The 25,805-nt window shown below is 32.4% G+C and overlaps 1 protein-coding gene across 6 annotated transcripts in view; it reads left to right on the top strand.

Annotated features, from left to right (window-relative positions):
• LOC115885587 (leupaxin) overlaps positions 1–25,805 on the top strand; it is a 73,042-nt gene that overhangs the window by 12,312 nt on the left and 34,925 nt on the right. The window contains exons 1-2 of one of the 6 annotated variants that reach the window (XM_030904541.1): positions 1,899–2,182; positions 17,230–17,387. In XM_030904541.1, the coding sequence (XP_030760401.1) occupies positions 2,038–2,182; positions 17,230–17,387 (303 nt within the window). In that variant the 5' untranslated portion in view covers positions 1,899–2,037. Of the gene's footprint in view, positions 1–1,898; positions 2,183–12,893; positions 13,028–17,229; positions 17,388–25,805 lie in introns of those variants that run through there. The other 5 variants (XM_030904542.1, XM_030904545.1, XM_030904546.1 and 2 more) reach the window with 5 other exon arrangements.

The following is a 25,805-nucleotide window of genomic DNA, read 5'->3' as shown; positions in this document are numbered from 1 at the left end:
TTGTTTTAATTTTTTAAATAAAATACAGTGTGTTGGGGGCATATAAGAAACTTTATTTTATATAAGGATATGTATGAAATACCTATGAAACATTGGAAACCGACGTTATGTCACGATCCACGATTTTCATATTTTAAGTTTTCGATTCGATAGGCTATATATAGTAGGTACTTTTTTAAAAATTTAAGTCATATGGTTGGTTGTCAACCAGACCAATTATTTACTTGTTATTATTGATCTCGACTCAATTATTATAATTGCTCGATTATATTTTTGATTTTCCGTAGGTCGAAACCTTGATGGAGTCGTAAAACTAAAAAATATTCTTCTCCATAAATTCAACATTTGTCAGTTAATGATCCGGTTCGCGATCGTGTGGGTACGCTGTGATTTCGCGGCTGTGCGTTTTTCAAAAATTTATAGTTAGTTGCGTTAGGCAGTGTAAAATTTCAAAGCCATAGTTTCTTGCCAATGCTTCATACAGTAGAGATATCATAAAAAAATACTAGACCAGCAGAGGAATCATAGCACGATTTACTCTCTTTTATGAAAGGTCTGAAAGGTGATATCTGGGGCTATCGTTTTTATGATTCACGTACAACAAAAACAGCGATTAATCTTATAATATCTCTACAGTATCTCTACAGTAGCCAAATACGACGCGTTCGGAAAATATAGCCATTATACGGTGTAATCCGGAAAGGTAGTTGCGAATCAGATTTTTGAAATGGAGGAATGATAAAAAACTTCTGAATATATCTGTCTAGTTGTTTATTTCGGAATGCATGGAACAAGTGAATACGTTAATTATGTTCATTATGAAATGAAGGTTAAATCGATATTAGCATTGGGAATGTCGTTTTGTATACAAGGTGATGTTCGTATTATAATTGAACTGCCTTTCTTAATTTATTCGTAGAATCAATGGTTTGGTTAGGTATAAAAACTTTTTTGTCGAAACGAACCTATTATTGCCGTATCAGTTTTAATGTGCTCATGTTTTTGAACCATTCAAATAAATAAATTTGAGTAAACATCAAGTTAAGTGCTTATTTGTTCAAAGTTGATTGCAAATAATAGTGTTTTTCCAGCTTTTGTATAAAATTTTAAAGGAAGCTGTACTGGTTCAATATATTGGTAAATAAAAATCTTGTTCGCAAACTAGTAAAAGTCTTGTAGAAAGACCAAAATTAACAAAATAATTAACTCAAAATTTCTCACCTGTTATTTTTATAAGTTTACCATAGGCAACCAATAATACGCACTATCATGACAAGGCCACGAAGGCTTTGACAAGGGCTACAATGATGTCACAACTGTCAGCTGAAGCGCGGGAAGAGGCGAACGTTCGTCTTATGAGGATGAGCAATCCTATTAGTTCTTTTCTTGGGGGTGACCCACTTTTGAAACGCACCCGGTATACAGTGTCCACCATGAGAACATCTTTTTAATGAGCTTGTATTTCCTTTTTCGTGCAAATATAATTTTCGTGTTTCTGTTTCTACTTTAAGGATCCACCTTGTAAATTGTGTTTTCCAGCAAATAAGCGGTGTTTTTTTCATGTAAACCGCAATTTTCGCGACCTTGATTATAATTTCCAATCCCGCTCGAAAGCGTCGTCGTTTCAGGCTGGTCGTAATGCCATCTAGACACACAATACTCTAATAAAACATCATCCCGTATCGTCCCAACCCGACGACCAACCCATAATCCTCATCCGATCTCCCAACCCAATTAAGTTAATTGCGCAAGGTTAAAGGTGGTGTTTTCGATCGCGACGGCCAACGTACATAAACACACACACATGTGTATATCGTCCTCTATTCCGCAACTAGTTATTTTTAGTGTCGCGCCTGTTCTGCCAAAAAACACGTAACACCTCGTGCAACAGTTAGTCATATAGATCGGGAAGGAAGGCACCTTCCAGGATCATCCACGCGGCCTTTTGTTGTCGTTCCTGTTGGTCTTCTTGGGCGAATCCCATTCGCGGCCTAGTATCGCTGTTTTGCGTCGTGGTGGTGCGTTCAGACGAAAAAGATGAGTAGCAGCGCCAAGTTGCGCACGCGCACCCCGTCCCCGAAAACCGTGACTTTCGATCCTTCGCCTCCTACGACGCTGGAGAGGAGACCCAGGATTGCGGCGATGCGCTTCAAGTCCTTGGTCGAATGGGAACAATACCTTAGTGAGTAATACAAATGGGTTTCAGTTATTCATATAATAAACGTTTTTTGTAATTTTCATTACAATATTTTTAGGCCTGGCGCAAGTGGCTGTGCAAGCTGTACGTACTTATACAGGGTTGTTCACCACATACGACACGGAGTATTGTAGCTAAACGATGAGATTTTTACAAATTGTAAGTTTTGGGTTCGATGAAGGACTATTAGAGCTACAATTTAAAAATAATTTTACAAGATACAGAGTGTCCCAAATAAGTAAAAAATATCAAAGTTGTATTTTTTTAAATGGAACACCCTGTATATTATTACATTTTTAGTTTCTACGATTAAAATAAAGGTAAATTTGATTAAGATTTATTATACTTAAACCTTACCGTTTTTGAAATATTTTCAATTTTGTGAAATTGCAGTAAAAATTTTAAGGCTTCATTTCTCCAAGGGTATCAAAGTTTTTAATACTAAATATTTACTGAAGTTTATTTACTGATCAGTTATTTTGTTGCAATAATCAAAATAATACTACCTTATACAGAGTGTCTAAAAATTTATTTTAAATAATTATTAGCTTCAAACGGCAATAACTTGTTTAATTTAAATGGAACACCCTGTATATTTTACGAGAATCAGATGCACAATTTAATTGTCTATCAAATTATATCTACTATCTCTTTAAGTTTCCGTAGAAAATGCATTTTCTTGTAATTTAGAACTTATTTATCAATATACCCATGGACTATTGACATTTTAGATTATTTTTAAAGATGTACCAAATTTTTAAAGAGTACAGATACTAATATTGTCGATATAATTCGTTTATTTCATTAAAAAATAAAAAAAACTGTTTAAATATTTGTTAAAGAGAACCAATTAATATGATTCCAGTATTCAAACTACATTAACTGGCTGTTTGCGTTGATTAATAATAATTGCTCCAAGTACTAAAAAACTGAATTTTATATGGGCATTAGACAGTGTGATAAAAAGTAACACCTTAAAAATGATATTTCATTTTTTAATAAATGCTTATTTATAACAACAAAGACTTTAATTTGATAACTTATTATTATATTGATTTCTGACTCAAAAATCCACATTTATTTATAATAATTTATTAACGAACACAATTAAGTATGTCATTAATTAGTATATGGGCGGAAATAATGGTGTTATATTTAATTAATGGTATACTCTTTTATAAAGATTTAAATAGTTTTCTTTTTGCATACAAATGGGCTAGTAACTTTTTATACATTTGTTGCTTTAAAAACAATCTAAAATGTCAATATTCCATGGATATATTGATAAATGAGGTCTAAATTATAAGAAAATGCATTTTCTACGAAAACTTGAAGGGATAGGTAAAAAATGGTATAATACAATTTGATAGACAATTTAATAGTGCATCTGATTCTCCTAAAATATACAGGGCATTCCATTTAAATTAAAGAAGTTATTGCCGTTTGAAGCTAATAATTATTTAAAATAAATTTTAGACACTCTGTATAAGGTAGTATTATTATTTTATTATTGCAACACAATAACTATCAGTAAATAAACTTCAGTAAATATTTAGTATTAAAAACTTTGATACCCTTGGAGAAATGAAGCCTTAAAATTTTTACTGCAATTTCACAAAATTGAAAATATTTCAAAAACGGTAAGGTTTAAGTATAATAAACCTTAATCAAATTTACCTTTATTTTAATCGTAAAAACTAAAAATGTAATAATATACAGGGTGTTCCATTTAAAAAAATAAAACTTTGATATTTTTTATTTATTTGGGACACTCTGTATCTTGTAAACATATTTTTAAATTGTAGCTCTAATAGTCCTTCAACGAACCCCAAACTTACAATTTGTAAAAATCTCATCGTTTAGCTACAATACTCCGTGTCGTATGTGGTGAACAACCCTGTATACTTTCTTTGAATGTCATTACTTTCTGTCTTACATATCCAAATGTTAGAATATGACGCATATAAACAATTAAAATTGGTTTTATACAGGCTGTTCCTTAATGACATGCTAATATTCCTAAAAGTGTCCTAAACAAATTAACTTTTCAAATGAGGGTGGTAAAATTTTCTATTTTTTTTTCAAAATATCTCTGATGGTATATTTGATACACGTCTTCCATGCATCAAAATGCTTATTTTGTTATCCAAAAAAAATTGTTTTATTCCTTAATTTCCTTCCAGTCCATGCAGAATTGATTTCTACACAACACATTCACACCACATCATATTTTCAGCGATTTGACCCTGAAATAAACTGATTTTAATTTTTTTAAGCTAAAGCTGTGTAACGGACGAAAAAAATCAAGAGGAAAAATTTTTTTAGAAATATATGGAGATTTTGAAAATAATTTTTATTTTAAGAGAATTCAGTGGTGTACCACTTTTTTCTCCAAAAATATTCAATTTAAATCTCGTATGGACGACACTGGTCGAAATAAATAAAATTCTTTCTACACCAAAACGGGTATTTTGAGCATAGAAAACGTGTATCAAATTTCATAAAGATATCTGTAAAAAAATCAGAGTTATTATGATAAAAAGTCTTTTTTTAGAAAATTTTACCACCCTCTATCTCAGAAATTAAGATGTTTAGGACATACTTTTATATGAAGTTTTTCTCTTAGAATAGGTCCAAGAATAACACCCTTAAATATTACCATGTTATTAAGCAACACCCTGTATATAATATGTATACAGGGTGTCCCAGAAACAAGTGCAAGTATTTTAAGGGGGTAGATCTCGATAAAAGATAAAAGAAACATATTTTCTCTTTATCGTTTTTCAAATAAGTCCAAAATAACGGAGTTATTTTACTTTGAACATTTCAAAAAAAATGTTTTTTGCTAAAATTTTGAGAACCGCTGGATCTTTTCTGGATTTTTTTTCTTGTAAATTTAATCTACTACCTATGTTGCCATATTATCAACAAATTATGTTTTTTAACTAAAAACCAAAAAAAAATCCAAAAATTTAAAAAATTCCGAATTTTCAAAAAAAAATTCGTAAAAAATCTCATAGGCGCTTGAACCCTACTCGACCTGAAAATATTTGCATTTATTTAAGATTCTACCCCTGTATAATAGTTTTTTTTTTGTAATTTTCATACAAAATTTATAGGACTGGTGCTACAGTTCTTCTTTGGATATAATTACTTTCTGTCTTACCATATCCAAATGTTAGAATCATCATCATCATCATCGTCATCATTTTCAGCTTATTCAACTACTTCCAATTATGGTGTAGCTTCTCTCTTCTCTCACATATTTAGGTACTCTTTTTGTAGTTGGGCCCCATGTATGGCTTTGTATCGTGTTTTTTTAATGATGCATTAGTACGCCAATGGTATATTGAGAGTTTCTTGAATAGCGATTTTCAATTAATTTATAGGATTAGATACCGTATGATCGAAAAAAACGGCGTCAGCGATGGCTATGAAATGAAGATCGCTGTCATTTTATATGTAAATTTGTATAGGAAATGTCATCGATCGTTATTTCCCAGCCAACAGGACGCCATTTTTTTTCGAAAATATGATATCACTGTCAAGAAATTCAGCAACTCTAAATATACAGGGTGTCCCAGAAATAACTGCAAGTATTTTAAGGAGTGGTAGATCTGGTCAAAAGAAACATTTTTTCTCTTTACCGTTTTTCAAGTAAGTCCAAAATAATCTAGTTATTATTATTATTATTGTTAGTTAAATTTAAACAAAAAATGCTTTTTTGCTTAAATTTTGAGAACCGAACTGGATATTTTCTGGATTATTTTTCTTGTAAATTTAATCTACTACCTATGTTGCCATATTATCAACAAATTATGTTTTTTAACTAAAAACTAAAAAAAATCCAAAAATTTAAAAAATTCCGGATTTTCAAAAAAAAAATTCGTAAAAAATCTCATAGGTGCTTGAACCCTACTCAACCTGAAAATATTTGCATTTATTTAAGATTCTACCCCTGTATAATAGTTTTTTTTTGTAATTTTCATACAAAATTTATAGGACTGGTGCTACAGTTCTTTGGATATAATTACTTTCTGTCTTACCATATCCAAATGTTAGAATCATCATCATCATCATCGTCATCATTTTCAGCTTATTCAACTACTTCCAATTATGGTGTAGCTTCTCTCTTCTCTCACATATTTAGGTACTCTTTTTGTAGTTGGGCCCCATGTATGGCTTTGTATCGTGTTTTTTCAATGATGCATTAGTACGCCAATGGTATATCGAGAGTTTTCTTGAATAGCGATTTTCAATTAATTTATAGGATTAGATACCGTATGATCGAAAAAAAACGGCGTCAGCGATGGCTATGAAATGAAGATCGCTGTCATTTTATATGTAAATTTGTATAGGAAATGTCATCGATCGTTATTTCCCAGCCAACAGGACGCCGTTTTTTTTCGAAAATATGATATCACTGTCAAGAAATTCAGCAACTCTAAATATACAGGGTGTCCCAGAAATAACTGCAAGTATTTTAAGGGGTGGTAGATCTGGTCAAAAGAAACATTTTTTCTCTTTACCGTTTTTCTAGTAAGTCCAAAATAATCTAGTTATTATTATTATTATTGTTAGTTAAATTTAAACAAAAAATGCTTTTTTGCTTAAATTTTGAGAACCGAACTGGATATTTTCTGGATTATTTTTCTTGTAAATTTAATCTACTACCTATGTTGCCATATTATCAACAAATTATGTTTTTTAACTAAAAACCAAAAAAAAATCCAAATATTTAAAAAATTCAGAATTTTCAAAAAAAAATTCGTAAAAATCTCATAGGCGCTTGAACCCTACTCAACCTGAAAATATTTGCATTTATTTAAGATTCTACCCCTGTATGATAGTTTTTTTTGTAATTTTCATTACAAAATTTATAGGACTGGTGCTACAGTTCTTCTTTGGATATAATTACTTTCTGTCTTACCATATCCAAATGTTAGAATCATCATCATCATCGTCATCATTTTCAGCTTATTCAACTACTTCCAATTATGGTGTAGCTTCTCTCTTCTCTCACATATTTAGGTACTCTTTTTGTAGTTGGGCCCCATGTATGGCTTTGTATCGTGTTTTTTCAATGATGCATTAGTACGCCAATGGTATATCGAGAGTTTTCTTGAATAGCGATTTTCAATTAATTTATAGGATTAGATACCGTATGATCGAAAAAAAACGGCGTCAGCGATGGCTATGAAATGAAGATCGCTGTCATTTTATATGTAAATTTGTATAGGAAATGTCATCGATCGTTATTTCCCAGCCAACAGGACGCCGTTTTTTTTCGAAAATATGATATCACTGTCAAGAAATTCAGCAACTCTAAATATACAGGGTGTCCCAGAAATAACTGCAAGTATTTTAAGGGGTGGTAGATCTGGTCAAAAGAAACATTTTTTCTCTTTACCGTTTTTCTAGTAAGTCCAAAATAATCTAGTTATTATTATTATTATTGTTAGTTAAATTTAAACAAAAAATGCTTTTTTGCTTAAATTTTGAGAACCGAACTGGATATTTTCTGGATTATTTTTCTTGTAAATTTAATCTACTACCTATGTTGCCATATTATCAACAAATTATGTTTTTTAACTAAAAACCAAAAAAAAATCCAAATATTTAAAAAATTCAGAATTTTCAAAAAAAAATTCGTAAAAAATCTCATAGGCGCTTGAACCCTACTCAACCTGAAAATATTTGCATTTATTTAAGATTCTACCCCTGTATGATAGTTTTTTTTGTAATTTTCATTACAAAATTTATAGGACTGGTGCTATAGTTCTTCTTTGGATATAATTACTTTCTGTCTTACCATATCCAAATGTTAGAATCATCATCATCATCATCGTCATCATTTTCAGCTTATTCAACTACTTCCAATTATGGTGTAGCTTCTCTCTTCTCTCACATATTTAGGTACTCTTTTTGTAGTTGGGCCCCATGTATGGCTTTGTATCGTGTTTTTTCAATGATGCATTAGTACGCCAATGGTATATCGAGAGTTTTCTTGAATAGCGATTTTCAATTAATTTATAGGATTAGATACCGTATGATCGAAAAAAAAACGGCGTCAGCGATGGCTATGAAATGAAGATCGCTGTCATTTTATATGTAAATTTGTATAGGAAATGTCATCGATCGTTATTTCCCAGCCAACAGGACGCCGTTTTTTTTTTCGAAAATATGATATCACTGTCAACAAATTCAGCTACTCTAAATATACAGGGTGTCCCAGAAATAACTGCAAGTATTTTAAGGGGTGGTAGATCTGGTCAAAAGAAACATTTTTTCTCTTTACCGTTTTTCTAGTAAGTCCAAAATAATCTAGTTATTATTATTATTATTGTTAGTTAAATTTAAACAAAAAATTATTTTTTGCTAAAATTTTGAGAACCACTCGATCTTTTCTGGATTTTCTTTCTTGTAAATTTAATCTAATACCTATGTTGCCATATTATCAACAAATTATGTTTTTTAACTAAAAACTAAAAAAAATCCAAAGATTTAAAAAATTCCGGATTTTCAAAAAAAAAAAATTCGTAAAAAATCTCATAGGCGCTTGAACCCTACTCAACCTGAAAATATTTGCATTTATTTAAGATTCTACCCCTGTATGATAGTTTTTTTTGTAATTTTCATTACAAAATTTATAGGACTGGTGCTACAGTTCTTCTTTGGATATAATTACTTTCTGTCTTACCATATCCAAATGTTAGAATCATCATCATCATCGTCGTCATCATTTTCAGCTTATTCAACTATTTCCAATTATGGTGTAGCTTCTCTCTTCTCTCACATATTTAGGTACTCTTTTTGTAGTTGGGCCCCATGTATGGCTTTGTATCGTGTTTTTTTAATGATGCATTAGTACGCCAATGGTATATCGAGAGTTTCTTGAATAGCGATTTTCAATTAATTTATAGGATTAGATACCGTATGATCGAAAAAAAAAAACGGTGTCAGCGATGGCTATGAAATGAAGATCGCTGTCATTTTATATGTAAATTTGTATGGGAAATGTCATCGATCGTTATTTCCCAGCCAACAGGACGCCGTTTTTTTTCGAAAATATGATATCACTGTCAAGAAATTCAGCTACTCTAAATATACAGGGTGTCCCAGAAATAACGGCAAGTATTTTAAGGGGTGGTAGATCTGGTCAAAAGAAACATTTTTTCTCTTTACCGTTTTTCAAGTAAGTCCAAAATAATCTAGTTATTATTATTATTATTGTTAGTTAAATTTAAACAAAAATGCTTTTTTGCTTAAATTTTGAGAACCGAACTGGATATTTTCTGGATTTTCTTTCTTGTAAATTTAACTAAAAAAACTAAAAAAAATCCAAATACTTTTTCAAAAAAATTTTTTCGCAAAAAAAAAATCTCATAGGCGTGTTTCTGAGGCTGAAATATACTACCAGTTAAAATACTTGCACTTATTTCTGGGACACCCTGTATAATAACTCTAAAATACACTGACCGGCACGAAAAACGGACACCTTAAAATATTGATATATTCTGTTCTAGTGGGCCGATTTTGATGATTTTTTTAAGCATTATTTGACTTTTTAGTATACTTTTCCAAATTATAAATTAATGTTGCCATGTGTCAACTATACGAGAAAAAACAAAATGTTGATATTGAAAACTTTGTAAATCTTTTATTATTAAATAGATGTATGTCTTCTTAAAAAGATTCTGCGAGGTTATAAACAGTTATAAATAACATTCTTATATTTAGATTTGTTTGTCAGTTGGGTAACCCATTAACTATTTCTTTACTACTTTGTTTACATATCAAATTACAAACATTACAGCGTATATACAATAATTTTAATACATACAATATCACCTTTTGTATTAAAAGCTACAATATTCTTATTGTTTATTTTTTTTCAAGATTACTTTTATTGGCAAAGTAATTGCCTCAATTGGACAGTCTACTATACAGCCATGCATTATTATAAACGACCTTCATGTTAATTTTCTAGTGTGACGGCAATTTGGGTTGTGGCGTTTTAAAAACATCTCTAATTAAAATAAACAATTACATATTCCCGCATATTTGCAGCAGACATGTAATGAACTATTTTTATATTAAAGAAAATTTGTCATAAATTCGCTTTTAGAACAGAAGGATTCGATTGGTCTTTTATTGGACTATTACTATTTTTATATAATTTCCAGATGAAGAAGATTCAAATATTTTTAGTTGAGTTTTTATTAAATAGTTGAGGCTGTTTGCCTTGGGTTATTGTATCTAGAATACCATAATCTGTGTACAGGGTGTATCACTAAGAATAGCTCTCGGCTGTATCTCGGAAAGTATTAGCCGTAGGGCTTACGGAAAAAAATATTTAGAACTAAAGGAGCTATGAAAAATTGCTGGAAATTATTTTCAAGTTTGTAAAACGGCCGCTAGGGGGCGCAACTGCTATGGAAAATAAGAAAATAGAATTTTTACGGAATTTTGTCTTGATAATCGGTACTATAAATAATAGCTTCATAATCTTCAGTAAATTTTGGATTTTTTTTGTTAGAACTATTTCCCCTATCTGCTAAAATAAAGTGGTGGGGGAAGGTTAGATCTATCTTTATTTAAATCCGGACTCTCTCTGGATGATCAGAATCCAACAAACGAGGGCTCGTTTAAAAGAGCGTTTCTTACTCTATATTATATCATAAAAATAATAATAATAAGGTTTTGAACGTAGACCCTAGGGGGCGCTTTTTTCCAACTTAACAAACAGCGCGTTTCTTTCAAAAAAATTAAATACGATAGTATATGTAATTTTAGCTGATAGTAAAGAGTAGTAAAAGCGTAAAAAGTCGCATCTTGATATCTTCTTTCAAACTGAAGATATTAGCAAAATTATAATAAATACCAAAAAATAAGCCCTTAATGACCTTATTTTTACAACACGGTATCAGTAGCCCTCTTGATTATGCTCATTCTAACAAAAACATAAAATAGAAACAGTTAGTTTATTTTAAAATCGACGAAATACCAGAATACCATAATATACCAGATGTATTAATATCTAATAATTAAGATATTAATAACAGTGAACAAGAAACGATGATTCAGTGTAGTCATGGTAGGCTTTGGAAAAAAGTTGCTTTTGATGTAATAGTATAAATGTCAAATTGTTATTAGATCAAAATTTTGATAGTTTTTTTCGGTCATACGGTATAATTAAAAGTATCTATAACGGTCTTTTGTTTTGCTTTTGACAAATTGAGTGAGATTCCCTTGAGTAATAACTATATTTGAAGTGAACAAAAAAAGTTTTTATAATTATAACTATTCTTTAATTTACATTAAAATCATTTTGCTTCAGTCATATAGGGTTTCTTTGAATTTTGAAGATTATGTTGCTTAATTTTTCCAAGTAGTGGAACTGTCAAGCCAGTTCATTGGCAGACAATATGAATAATCAATATTTCACATTATTTCCAGTGTTTTATGTGTATAGATATAGATTATAAGACAGGATTGGAATACTGTAGAATTTTCCTTTTTTATTAGTTATTAGTCTGTTAGTATGTTAAAACCTTTTTTATTGTACTAAGTCTAAGATTATTTCTGATATGATAGTGTTTTTGGGCGTGTGTTACCAATTACAGGTTTCACTCTATGGTGTCTAAATGCATTTTTTATTTTCCTTGCTGTAACATTCCAAAAAATATTTTAATTTAACATTAAAATCATTTTGTTTGTATTTTGGTCGTAGTATAATTAAAAAAACGTGACGGTACATTTAAGTAAATGAACCTTTGTTATATATTAAAGTTGTTGAACTGCCAAAGATGTATTGGTTCGTTTTTATGTTAATATATGAATAGAATAATATAATAAAAATGGTTAAATTAAAAATTGTAATATATCATATTGGGTATTGGATAGTGAGTGCCTTTTTCTTTTGTTGTAGTATTTGACAAATTCTTGGCCCCTAAGTTGGACTGGCCAATTTTAAATTTCATTTATTTAAAAAATAAATAAATTTAGATAAATCAGCGAATATGTGTAAGGTGTGAAAAAATACTGTATCAAACTTTAGTGGTTGATACCACAGATAAAAATAAAATATTAATTCTGAGGAAGTTACAGCTCTAGAAAGGCTTTACACCTCTTCCAATTCTCACTTGTAATATATTTTGTAAATCTTTACAGCATATTTTTATACGTAGTTATCTAAGTTAACTATCAAAAATGTTCTTACATCTCCAAAAAAAAATCGCGAAAAAAAACTCATAATCGTGTTTCTGGGGTCGAAATCAGTCAGTTTTGAATAATAAGAAGGCAATTCTAACAATTGCTATGGATAAAAGTATTTTTATCTACCCTTTCAACTGGAACTTTTTCTTTTTTCTTATCTTTAGTATGACCCAACTGAAGTTTGGTGCGCTTTTTTACACCCTGTATAAAATGAAGATAGTTTTTTTTATTGTGTAGATACCATGTATGAAATACAATACGATCAAAATTTTTTTTAACTGTTATAACAATATAGTCAAAGCGAACTTCATCGTTACATTTTTGATTGTACCAGTATTTAAGCTATGCACAACTTGCGAAATTTTCGCAAGTACCATCCTGTGCAAAACAAATCTTCGAACGATAACATATTTTTACGACTAAATATTCAGTAAGTAAATTGTTCTGTGCGGTTGCGTATTTTATCAGTTTAAACAAACCGGGTTTTGAAAAGTTCTGTTATTTGAACGGATATACAAAAAATAGTGGTTTTCCCAATTTTGCAAGGAACCGAAAATTAGTTTAGGAATTTCATGGCTTCCGTATCTTGTGTTGACGAGTTTGCAGAAATTGGTAAATTGTTGAAAATTTTTCTGGAAACAATTCTAATGAAAATGCATATGTTGCAGAAAATATTTTTAAGTTTTATCGTAAAATATTAATTTTAATTTTATTTTAGGTACTATCTTAAGTGCTTAATCTCTTATTAGTTACTAAAAAAAAAACAAGTACAGTAGTTAAGGAATTGCATTTTTATATTGGAGTATTTATTTTCTAATGATTTTTCTGATTTTATATTACATATCTATCGTAAAAGTTGCCAAAAAAGAACTATTGAAATTAGAAATAATATAAATAACTATAGCGTGTACCCGCGACTTCATTCGCATCGAATTAATTAATCATTTGTAATGGTGATGATAAAGCAAAGAAAGAATTTCCATTAACATACAAACTGGATAAAATTTTCTCACATTTATGTCAGCATGAGAAAAAAAACAATATGGCGATATTATTATATAACTTGGTAATATTTGAGGGGTAGTTTCATCTCGTTGGAATTTGACTTTCGAAAAATCCTTTTGCCAAAAATAAGCTTTTTACGTCAAGCAGTTTAAGCAGAATCGTGGTTAATCAATTACTCAACTTTTTATGAGGTGCAATTAACGTAGGATTTAAAAAAAAATCAAAATATGTAAAAAACAAAATAAATTATGGGTGTCCAAGCGTTTTCCCGAAAGACTAACCGTTTTTTAAATAGCAAATATTGTAATATTTGAGGGGCGTTTTCACCCTCTTGGAATTTGAAATTCGAGAAACCCCTCCTTCTCGAATCTCTACACCCCAAACCCGTTTGCCAAAAATCAGCTTTAAACGTCAAGCAGTTTAAGCAGAATCGTGATTACTCAATGGTCATATTTTATGAAACACCCTGTATAAATTTTTAAAAAATCTTAAAATATGTAAAAGTACAAAATAAAATATACGTATTTAAGAGTTTTTCCGAAAAACTCACCGGTATTTAAATAAAAAATATTCTAATATTTGAGGGATGGTTTCACCCCCTTAGAATTCGAGTTTCGAAAAATCCGTTCTTATCGAACCTCTACACCCTAAAGTCAATCCGTTTTCCAAAAATCAGCTTTTTACGTCAAGCGCTTTAAGCAGGATCGTGATTAATCAATGATCAGATTTTTCGAAACACCCTGTATACATTTTTAAAAAATCTTTGCCTGAATGATACTGGGGTAGGTGCCCATTGGTTCAGAGTATTTAGTTTTCGGCCCAAATACTCCTATCCCTATCCCTGCTTTGGTTTTGGAAGCATCAGTATACCACGTGATGGTATGGTCTTTTATATGCAGAGTAAGCGTTTCTTTCTTCCAATCCTTTTTATTACTCAATACTACAGTGAGGTGTTTCTCAAAGTTGTAAATTCTTGGTATGTCATCAACTGGGAGTTGGAGAAGTGGAATTTTCTTTTTGAGGGTGTTCCAAGCCCCTGACCTGAAAATTCTCCCAGTAGTGTTTCCGTCAATGACCATTCTAATCATTGTCGCATTGGCATAACTACCGACGACAATATGCAGTGGTGTTAGGTCTAGAATGACCTCCATTGCTGTTGTTGGACATGTTCTCATGGCACCTGTGATGCAAATACATGCCAGTCTCTGCACTTTACACAGATTTTGCCTTGCTGTACGTTGCTCTAGTTTTGTATACCAAGCAACTGCTCCATAAGTAATCATGGGTCTTCCTATCATGGTATACATCCAGCGCAAAATGTTAGGGGCGCAGCCCCACCTATTTCCCGCCAGTCTTTTGCATATCATGAGAGCCTTTGTGGCTTTGCTGATAATGTTCTTAATATGCCTGTTCCAGAGAAATTTACTATCCAGGGTTATACACAGATATTTTACTTCCTGTGATGGCGGTATTTTCTGCCCATCTAGATGGATTCTTTTCAAGTTTTTCAAACTTCGCTTTCTGGTGAATGGCACTACTGCGGTTTTATCTGAGTTAATACTCAGCCCGACAGTCCTGCACCATCTCTCAGCGATGCGGAATCCTCTTTGGATAATATCATACAGGGTGCCTTCATGTTTCCCCCGTGCAATGATGACTATGTCATCTGTATACCCTATGCAGTGTATTCCCGCTAGAGTTAATTCTTCCAGTAGTTCATCCACTACCAACCTCCAGAGTAGGGGAGAGGTCACTCCTCCTTGTGGAGTTCCTTGCGTTGTTTTAGCTACTACAGTTTTGGTACCTATCTCAGCCTCTGCTGTTCGTGTTGAGAGCATTTCCCAAAACCAGCGAATTATCGTACTGTTCACCCCTCTTGTTTCAAGAGATCGCTTGACCACCTTGTGAGGTATATTGTCAAACGCCCCTGCAATGTCCAAGAAGGCACAAAGTCCTGTTTCTTTGCTATCCAGGCTTGCCTGTATTAGCTCAGTTAACTGGTACAGAGCAGTGTCTGTGGATCTGCCCGCTCTATATGCATGCTGACTATCGTGCAGTGGTTTAACCTGTAGATGATTTACTCTAATATGGTTGTCCACTACTTTTTCCACCGTTTTTAATACGAACGATGTGAGACTAATAGGCCTAAATGATTTCGGGTTAGCCCAGTCAATTTTGCCTATTTTGGGTATGAAGATGACTTTCTCTCTTTTCCAGATGGTTGGTATATATCCCATCGCTAAACTGCTCCTTGTAATGTTTAATAGATGGTGTGTAGCTATTTCCTGACCCTTCTTTAGAAGGGCAGGAAAAATCCCATCTGTTCCTGCTCTTTTATAAGGCTGAAAGGTGTCAATAGCCCATTTCAGTTTTTGTTCTGTTATTACTAGCTTGGCCGTCTCCCAGTCTTCCCTGCGAGGATTGTGGGGTTCGGTCGGAGCTACTTGCGTATCAATAGATATGCTACCTGGAAAGTGTGTATGAAGTAGGAGGTTAGCTCTCTCTTCATCTCCTTTCGTGCAACTTCCGTCAGGTTTGTTAAGTGCCATGTTGGGGATGGGCCCACTCTTGGCCATAGCTTGGTGTAGTCTAGCTGCAAAGTAAAAAATAAAATAAAATATGCGTGTTTAAGCGTTTTTTCGGAAACTTGACCGTTTTTTAAATAAAAAACATTGTAATATTTGAGGGGTGGTTTCACCCTTTTGGAACTGGAATTTCGAAAAATCCTTTCTTATCGACCCTCTACACCCTAGAGTCAACTTGTATGCCAAAATTGAGCTTCTTACGTTGAGTGGTTTGAGCAGGATCGTGATTAATCAGTGCGTCAGTCATTTAAGGATTTTATATATTAGTATAGATTACCATAAAGAAAAATATGCGAAAGTCAAGATTTCTACTTCATTATTTTTATAACTTTTTTGTCAATCATGAAAGTAGTATGAATGGATGACTAAATAAATAATTAATTAAAAAAAAAAGATTGTTGAATTGTTGAATTCATGAGACTTTAATGTAAATGGTTCTCGAGGTATTTGGAGTCGAAATTATCAATACCTGTCATCATTGACATAAATTAAACACTACTGTTCACTAATTGGTTATTAGACTGAAATTATAAATTTAAAATGTTGTTGTGCCAAAAGTTCAACAGAAACTATTTTATCATCATATTTTCGTAGAAAAATTTATGATTAATTAAAAAAAATCAAAAATTGACAGAAATGTATAATTTCTGTCAATAACTATCTACTCAACGTGTTAATTTTTTGTCAATAAATGACATATGTATTGACTATTTCCATACTAAATATCTTGAGAACGGTTGCTAGTAGCAATTTTTACCAAGAGACGTTTTTTACGTAAAAAGTAACGAAAATGTAAATTTTTTCACTCAGTAGTTTTATACAGGTACGGACGAAAAGTTATTACTCTTCAAAACAATTAAAAGACATGTAGGTGGCGCCCCTACAAATAGGAGTAATATTGACATCAAAATCAAATTTCTCATGTCAAAAAACTCTCAGACACCATTTTTCATCCAAATATTGACGTTACTTCAAAAATTATTTGGAAAAAATCGAAATAAAAATGAAACTAAGCGTTTTAGGACATAAATTTATATGAACTTTTTTTTATCTGCAGAATATGCCGCTGTATAGCTGTATGTAGTAGATATTTTTAGTCAGATAGTTTTCATTTTTAAAAATTGTCAATATTCACAAAAATGGACGAGATTTTAAAGTTCACAAAAATTCCAAGCAGTATGAATGATATAAATATTAAACTTTTTTGTTTTTGCTTTGTTTCAGACGCCTTGCTGGCCGATTTGCAAAGCACGGTGTCCGGTAGCGGTGTCCACACGAACTTGTCTGGATATGGATCCTTAAACCATCCAAGAGGCGGCTCCAGACAGTCCCCAGCTTCAGACGGTCCAATCTATAGAGCAGACGGCCAAGATGCTAAACTGGTGAGTAATAAGTCTAGGCATTAAAATAATTTAATTCTTATCAGATAAGAACCAAGAAATCAGCGTTAAAATCTAGTGTTGTGTACTGTTTCTTTCACTTTAAGCATTGGTGGCGCCATCTCTGATCGACTGTCTAAAGCTGCAAGTGCCTAAATGTTCCGTTAGAGGTCACTAGTTGGTCTATTTTTAAAATTTCTGCATTTTTCTCTCACCTCGACGGTGTTTTGATCTGAACATAAATTTATTCGGAATAAACATTTATAAAGTGACCTTCGTCCCACAGGTCTGATCATTTGCAGTCTGTTATTATTGTTTTTAAACGTCCAACATGGAACCTTAAAGAAAATTTATTTTTCTAGTATTAATAGATAAATGATAGTGTAATTTTATTTGTTCCCTATTCATATTGTTTAAAAGTTTCTAACATGGATTCTAAATAAATAATAATTTCTTGTACTATTAATAGATAAATTAGTACTAAATATTATTAGTTAACTTTGCAGTTATTGCAACCTAATTTCGTAGTTTTATATTTTTGACTGCGGTAAATTAAATGCTGCCGTTTACCGTTGCCAAAGATTTCCTAGATTTTGGACAACAGTCATGTTTTTGTTTTCTTATGGTGGTCATATTGAATTTTTATAGTAGTTCTGATAAAGTATCTGATAAATAAGAAAAATCTGTTCATATTTTAAATATTTATTCTATGGTATTATGTAGTCTGTTGGAGAAATTATTGTTGCTTTGTACGATAGAATATAATGAATAAATATGCTAGATAACAGTTGAGGGTTGGAACATGGTTGGAACCTCTCGCGTTTTGCCGAGGGGTGTCTCACTATTGGAATTACATGTACATTTTCTTGGCAGTCGCTGGCAGTCATTGGCAGTCTTATGGCAGTCGCCTGTAATAATTACATGGCAGTCATAGGCAGTCTTCTTCGTAGTCATTGGCAGTCGCTTGACAGCGAAAGATTATTTTGGCAGTACGTGTACATTTTTTACCCGAGTGAGACACCCCTCGCGTTTTGCTAACCATATTAGCATTATGAGCAGACGATTAATACTCCTTAGTTTGCTAACATGGTTAGCGAAGGACGCGTCTAGTGCAAAAGTAAAATGTTTTCGTTTTATGTGGTGAATCAATGTTTTTATTTTGCTAAATATTTGTACCCGCAACTTCATTCGCGTCGAATTAATCTTTTGTAATGGTGATGATAAAGCTAGAATTTCCATTAACATACACACTGGATAAAATTTTCTCACATTTATGTCAGCATGAGAAAAAACAACATGGCGATATTATTATATAACTTGGTAATATTTGAGGGGTAGTTTCATCTCGTTGGAATTTGACTTTCGAAAAATCCGTTTGCCAAAAATAAGCTTTTTACGTCAAGCAGTTTAAGCAGAATCGTGGTTAATGAATTACCCAACTTTTTGGAACACCCTGTATGATTTTTTAAGAAATTTTCAAAATATGTAAAAAACAAAATAAATTATGGGTGTCCAAGCGTTTTCCCGAAAGACTAACCTTTTTTTAAATAAGAAATATTGTAATATTTGAGGGGCGTTTTCACCCTCTTGAAATTTGAAATAAGGGGAACCCCTGCTTATCGAACCTCTACACCCCACAGTCCATCTGTTTGCCAAAAATCAGCTTTAAACGTCAAGCAATTTAAGCAGAATCGTGATTACTCAATGGTCATATTTTATGAAACACCCTGTATAAATTTTTAAATTTTTTTTAGATATGTAAAACAACAATATAATAATAAAATATAAGTGTTTAAGAGTTTTTCCGAAAAACTCACTGGTTTTTAAATCAAAATATTCTAAAATTTGAGGGGTGGTTTCACCCCCTTAGAATTCGAGTTTCGAAAAATCCCTTCTTATCGAACCTCTACACCCTAATGTCAATCCGTTTTCCAAAAATCAGCTTTTTACCTCAAGCGCTTTAAGCAGGATCGTTTTAAAAAAATCTTAAAATATGTAAAAAAGCAAAATAAAATATACGTGTTTAAGCGTTTTTTTCGGAAACTTGACCGTTTTTTAAAATAAAAATATTGTAATATTTGAGGGGTGGTTTCACCCCCTTGGAACTGGAATTTCGAAAAATCCCTTCTTATCGAATCTCTACACCCTAGAATCAACCTGTATGCCAAAATTGAGCTTTTTTACGTTAAGTGGTTTGAGCAGGATCGTGATTAATCAGTGAGTCAGTCACAAGGATTTTATATATAATTCATATACAAGGATATTAGTATAGATACTTACTTACTAACAAACAAAATCTCGGTTTTTTATCTAGAAAAATAAAAAAGTTATAGAGATGAGCCACTTTTGAGACGCACCCGGTATAGATTATTCTATATACTTAATGAGTATACGGGGTGGTTCGAATTGTATTTGGGAAACTGCGGCAGTTGGCAGCATCTTCTGCAGTTTTAAATTAATTTTTTACTTATTTTTATCTGAATACAATTCGGACCACCCTGTACATCTCAAATTTGCCAACTTGGGTTGATTAACGCTGAAGGATGTGAAGAACTTGAACTTTTCTGGTAGTTTAATGTTTTATTTTGCTGTTGTAACACCAAAGGTTCCAACCCCCAACTGTAATGAGTGTAATGTAACTATGCCTAAATTTTAACACCTCGTTGAAATGCTTAATCGATTTTCAAAGTGTTTAATCAACAGGAGCTGTTGATGTTTTTAAGGCTTTAATTAAATATGCCTTAGATATGCCTTAAAATTGAGTCTTGCTACTGTTCTAAACCATTATAAACACTTTTTTTTAATTCCAAGCCTGAATTCCATCAGATATCCTAATTTAATATCAGAAAGACAAAAGCATGCAATTATGTCATGAAAATGGAAGATATACATCACAGACTGGGTATTGTACACAATAAAAATATCAAAATATTCAAGAAATTGCAGACTCCTACCGAAAAACAGTCAGAATATACAAACCAAATTTAGAAAACGTTGAAAATGATTAATTTATGCTACGAGTATTGTACAATACTTACAAGTACCGTATGATCGAATAAAAACGGCGCCAGCGATGGCTATGAAACGAAGATGGCTGTCATTTTATATGTAAAATTTTATTGGAGATGTCATCGATCGTCATTTCCAAGCCAACTGGACGCCATTTTTTTTCGATCATACGGTATTACAGTACACTATTTTTCCGTCCATTTTGTATAATAATTTCACTTTCCGATCGCGCAATTTTTCAATTTCTGACTTCGATTAAAATAATTATTGCCTACGTCTTAGACATTATATTTTTAACGTCGGGTAACCCGAAACCATATAGATTCTAAAAATAACATTTTTAAAACACACCAGCCATATTATTCAGTACAAACCGTATTAGAACATCAACGGTAAAGGCCTTTTAATCGTCATACTTTTTCATCCCATACTCACCAACCACTTGTTGATCAAGAATCAACAGGTCGTCAGCGATAGATGCAGAAAAACGGCCTAAAACAGAGCGTTTTTCTAACAATTTCTGACTAGTATATGCATAGAAATAACTATTTTTTAATAGTTTGTTATATATTTAATGGTTAAGACTTAATTTTGGGAAATAGAGGTTGAGAATTATTGCGCTTTTTAAAAATATCCGACGACCACTTGTTGAATCTTCTGATCAACAGGTGTCCTCGATTGGGACGCGCCACATTGAAATTTTCGGATAAATTTGCAAGCGTATAATAGAAAATTGAAAATCTGACGATATTTTAAACGATCCACTGCATTTTCTTCGTTTTCCTGTGGATCTGACCGTATAAGGTGCGGGGAATTGTCGATTTTAGAAAATTGAAATTTCGCATCGGGTGCGACAAGGACGGAAACATGGGAGCGTCGGCACGGGGGCGGGGGGGAAGGGGGGCCCGCTTGTTGCACACGACGCTAATCGTCGTCGCGACGCCCGAAATAATAATCGCGGTTTGCGAGGGCGAAAGACAGAGAGAGAGAGACGTAGCGAAAAAAATAAAGGACGGGTTACAGTGTTGATAGTTACCTACCTGAAAAATTTGACGTCTTTGAAAAATATCTGGTTTTCGCTAGGATGCTACGGTCTGTTTAGTTTCAGAAACGGAGCGGAGAAACGATGATTTATTCAGATAGTAATACTATTTTTCTCCAAAAAAATCCTTTATGGGTATTTCGCCACTGCACTGCAAAAAAATCTACAAAATAAAATAGTTATTTTTTGTAAACACTTCTGCGTTAAACCTAAACGGACGCTGCTTGTCAGAAGTTATGTTTACAGTAATACAAATTTGCCTAACAAAGCAAAAAAAAATGCTTAACGTTTCGGAAAGTTTTATCTCTTTCCAAACCAAAACAAAAAAATACAAAGAATAAGAAGAAAACTATTTAAAATATTTAAATTCAACTATTCGAGAACACTTTACTTTTTTAAAACAGATACGTCTACAAGAAACCGTTGACGTTCTGTCAAAATGACATTATATCAAGTTAAACTTAAAAATTAACAATTAACAACTTTCACAAAAAATAAAATACCCAATTCAAGGACAAAATCTGAAATAGAAGACTATTTTCAGTATATTTATCCAAAAAAAATAGTTCCATGACATTGAATAATTTTTTTTATAGGCCCTCAAAATTACTTTAATTTGAAATAATTTTAAAGTGCCAATTGATGACGTATGAAAAATACGCCCAATCACATTGCAGAACCGTGCTAGTGCGCCAGCCAACAACTGGCAACATTGCGATTTGATTTGACCAGCACCACCTCAACTCAAGGCCAATCAACATGATATGGGCAAGGCAAATATGGCGGCAAAGGCAGCGCATTATTAAATTGTTTACCTTTAACCTGAAATGCCGGTAGTGGTTTCTCGTTCCGATTGCATACCAGAAATAATTAATTATCTCTAGTTTGTTGTGCTTCTGCAACACGTTTGTTAAGAACTAAACAAACGTGTTGCAAAAGTGTTCAGTGCATGGTGTGATCAGAAAATTGTGATAAAATAACAGTGTAATAAAAATCCAAACCAGACATTCCACATAGGGAAACTCAAACTTTTGTGCTTGTCGTACTCCTTCTATTATTAATTATTTTAAGGTAAGAACTAGAAGTATTTATCAAGATATTACACCTAAATGAGTAAAAAACCTTCGCCGCCAGTCTGCATAGTACTTTATAATGGTTACTTACAATAATCAAAAGATAGGTGTTAAAGGGTAGGTATTAACATTTTATTGTAGCATGCCTTTTACATGCTCTGTTCCAAATTGTCACGGGAATTATAGAGGGAGTCCCACGGTTTCTGCTTTTATATTCCCCAAAAATGACGAGCTTCGTAAAAAATGGTTGACAGCTATTAAAAGAGATAATTTCACTCCTACTAGTAGTTCTCGGGTAAGAAGTGCATTAAATATGCCTCAAAAAGGCCAAAGGCCCCAAAGCCTCTGTTACCCTAGTGAAGATGTAGTTATGGCTACTGCTTACACTTACCTCACTATAAGTAAAATATTGGAAGAAGAATCAAGCTTTTTACATCAAAAGGATCACAGAAAGATATTGACAACATTGACATTTGAAAATATAAATGGCCTGGATGTAAGTCCTTTTTTAGGTCACAATTGCCCCTCGCATACGTCAGAATTTATTATTAAATCCATCTTGTTCAGAATATCCAATATTTTATTGAAGAACTAAGCAAAAAAAGGAATGACGTCTTTACCACAAAGACAATGCCCTATGTAAAAAGAAAGAGTAAAGAAAACTAAGCTAAGCGTAAGTTTTACTTACGAACCTCCAAAAAGGTATTTAGTTTTTTTTCTATATAAAATCTTGAAACACAAATCTTGTGAATGAGTTGAGAAATAAAGCTTCTTCGTCTAGCAATATCTCTACCTCGCCTGAGAACCTTAACCATTACTTTGTAAATGTAGCGAAAAACTTAACTAATACCATATGTCCTCCTCATGATCCACTTTCTTATCTCTCTAATGATAATGTAAACTTACACAGTTTCTTTTTTTCGCCCGTAGTTCTCGAAGAGCTTCGCAGTACAATTAATACCATCAAAAATAAATCCTCTTCTGGGACCGACGGGCTAACTTTAAAAATGTTTTCGAATCTGCCAGAAAGCACTCTGAATCACCTAACAACTTTAATAAACATGTCGTTCCAAAATGGTATTTTTCCAAAATGTCTTAAGACGGCAATAATCATTCCTCTGCCAAAGGAGGAGACAAAGATGAAGCTTCTAACTATCGCCCAATTGCACTCCTTCCAACGCTATCTAAGATCATAGAAAGGTTGGTTAAAAGAAGGCTGGTATCTTTTCTGTTTAAGTACAAAATACTTACTGAATATCAATTTGGATTTCTAAGCAACAAGTCCACAAATGACGCTATGTTTTCCTCCTTAATAAAGTTTACTCCAGCCTAAACAACCATCATTCTACAGCAACAATTTTCTGTGATTTTTCTAAGGCGTTCGATTGTGTAAATCATAAGATCCTAATTAATAAACTACAGCACTATGGGTTCAGGGGATCATCTCTCGAATGGTTTAAGTCGTATCTGAGCAACAGAAGTCAACTTGTGAGGGTGGATACCACGTTGTCTTCTAGCAAGCCAATAGAATGTGGAGTACCACAAGGCTCAGTACTAGGCCCTATTTTGTTTCTTCTTTTTATTAACGACATTGCTAACATAAACATCAGTGGCAAAATATGTCTTTTTGCGGACGACTCTAGCTTCACTTGGAGCAACAAGGACATCACGGCACTTCATAGGATTATATCAAATGACTTAATCACCATTAAATCTTGGTGCGATTCGAACCTCCTTAGTCTCAACATTTCTAAAACTAAAGCTTTGTCGTATAAAAACTCGTTGCAGCCTTTTGTACTTAACAACACCACCATTGACGTCGTAAAATCTGTAAAATTCTTAGGGCTTGTTGTGGACAATTCTCTGAAATGGGACATACATATCGAAGCTTTGTCGAAAAAATTGAGTTCTGCCTGTTTTGCATTAAGGTCTGTTTCTAAGGAGCTTAACTTGTCAGTGGCTAGAGCTGTTTATTATGCACTTTTTGAGTCGCACCTCAGGTATGCCCTTCCATTCTGGGGTACGTGTTGTGCGACTCAATTTGACCGCATTTTCAAGCTCCAGAAGAGAGCTGTTCGATATTCTAGGACTAAACAGCAGAACTCATTGCCGGGACTTTTTTAAAGAATTAGGAATATTGACTCTTCCTTCCTTATTTATATTTGAATCCGTTTGCCTAATACGTAAACATGTATCAGCTTCTCAAGAAAGGCCATCTCACACTTATCCACTCAGGAACGCGGAGCAAGATCTTTATCTACCTACCCCACGCTCAGAGTTAGTTAAAGTTCAATATTATACAACTCGAAAAAAATGCACAATCACCTGCCATTTGAAATCAAATCCATAACATCATTTTTTTCATTTCGCAAAGCATTGAACTCTTATTTACTAGACAAGGCTTTCTACGCCGTAAATGAATTATATTTGAATTGGAAATCGAATTTGATCTTGAAAACACTGGTCTAATGTTTGCTATTGCTATATTTACTAATGACATCGAAATTAATTTATTTAGAGGTCATTAATATTTTGCTATAAACTGGCTAAATATTTTTGAATATTATTTCAATTTTTTTGTTCTTTGACATTGTAAACATTTATAAATGTTTATTGTAACAATAAGACTGACAATATTATTTATATAATGTTTTGTATTATCTTTTGTTTGTTTGTTTGTGTACCTTGTTTTTTTTCTACTTTGTTTGTTAGTTTACCTTTGTCTACAAATTGAAAATTGTTTTGACAATAAAGGCATTTATTTATTTATAAAACCACACTTTAAAATATTTTTGTGAAAATATTTTTATAAAAATATCTCCCCAACGAAAATCACACCTATGAAACGTATACAAAAGGATTATTCATGGTTTTCATATAGAACATCAGTCAAATTCCAAGAAAAATAGTTCAAAAATTAACAATTCTTGTTACACACGTCACAATTTTTATAGTTTTTTTTATATACACATAACGCCCAGATGACTTTTTACAGTCTCTGAATTTCTCATTGATGATTGGCCGAATCTAATGTATGATTTGTATGTACTACTAAAACACTTAAAAAAATATACAGACCAGCCGAGTAGTAAGCAGAAATGCACGGTGGCCGATGATACATTGTTGATTTATTTGGTTTTTGCTCTAAACATTTATTGAGCGAGTTGTACAATAAAATGAGAAATTGAAAAGGAATTTCGTTTAGTTAAGCTTTGTTAAAATAGTCACTATGATATAAGTTAGCGTTCATAGAACTTTCAACGAAAATTGAAATGTATGTACTTGTATAGGGAACGA

This window comes from Sitophilus oryzae, unplaced genomic scaffold, assembly GCF_002938485.1.
Source record: "Sitophilus oryzae breed Bouriz unplaced genomic scaffold, Soryzae_2.0 scaffold_402_pilon_pilon, whole genome shotgun sequence".
Lineage (NCBI taxonomy): Eukaryota > Metazoa > Arthropoda > Insecta > Coleoptera > Curculionidae > Sitophilus > Sitophilus oryzae.
Note: the sequence above shows the minus strand (reverse complement) of the source record. Positions and strands in the feature narration are given on the sequence as shown.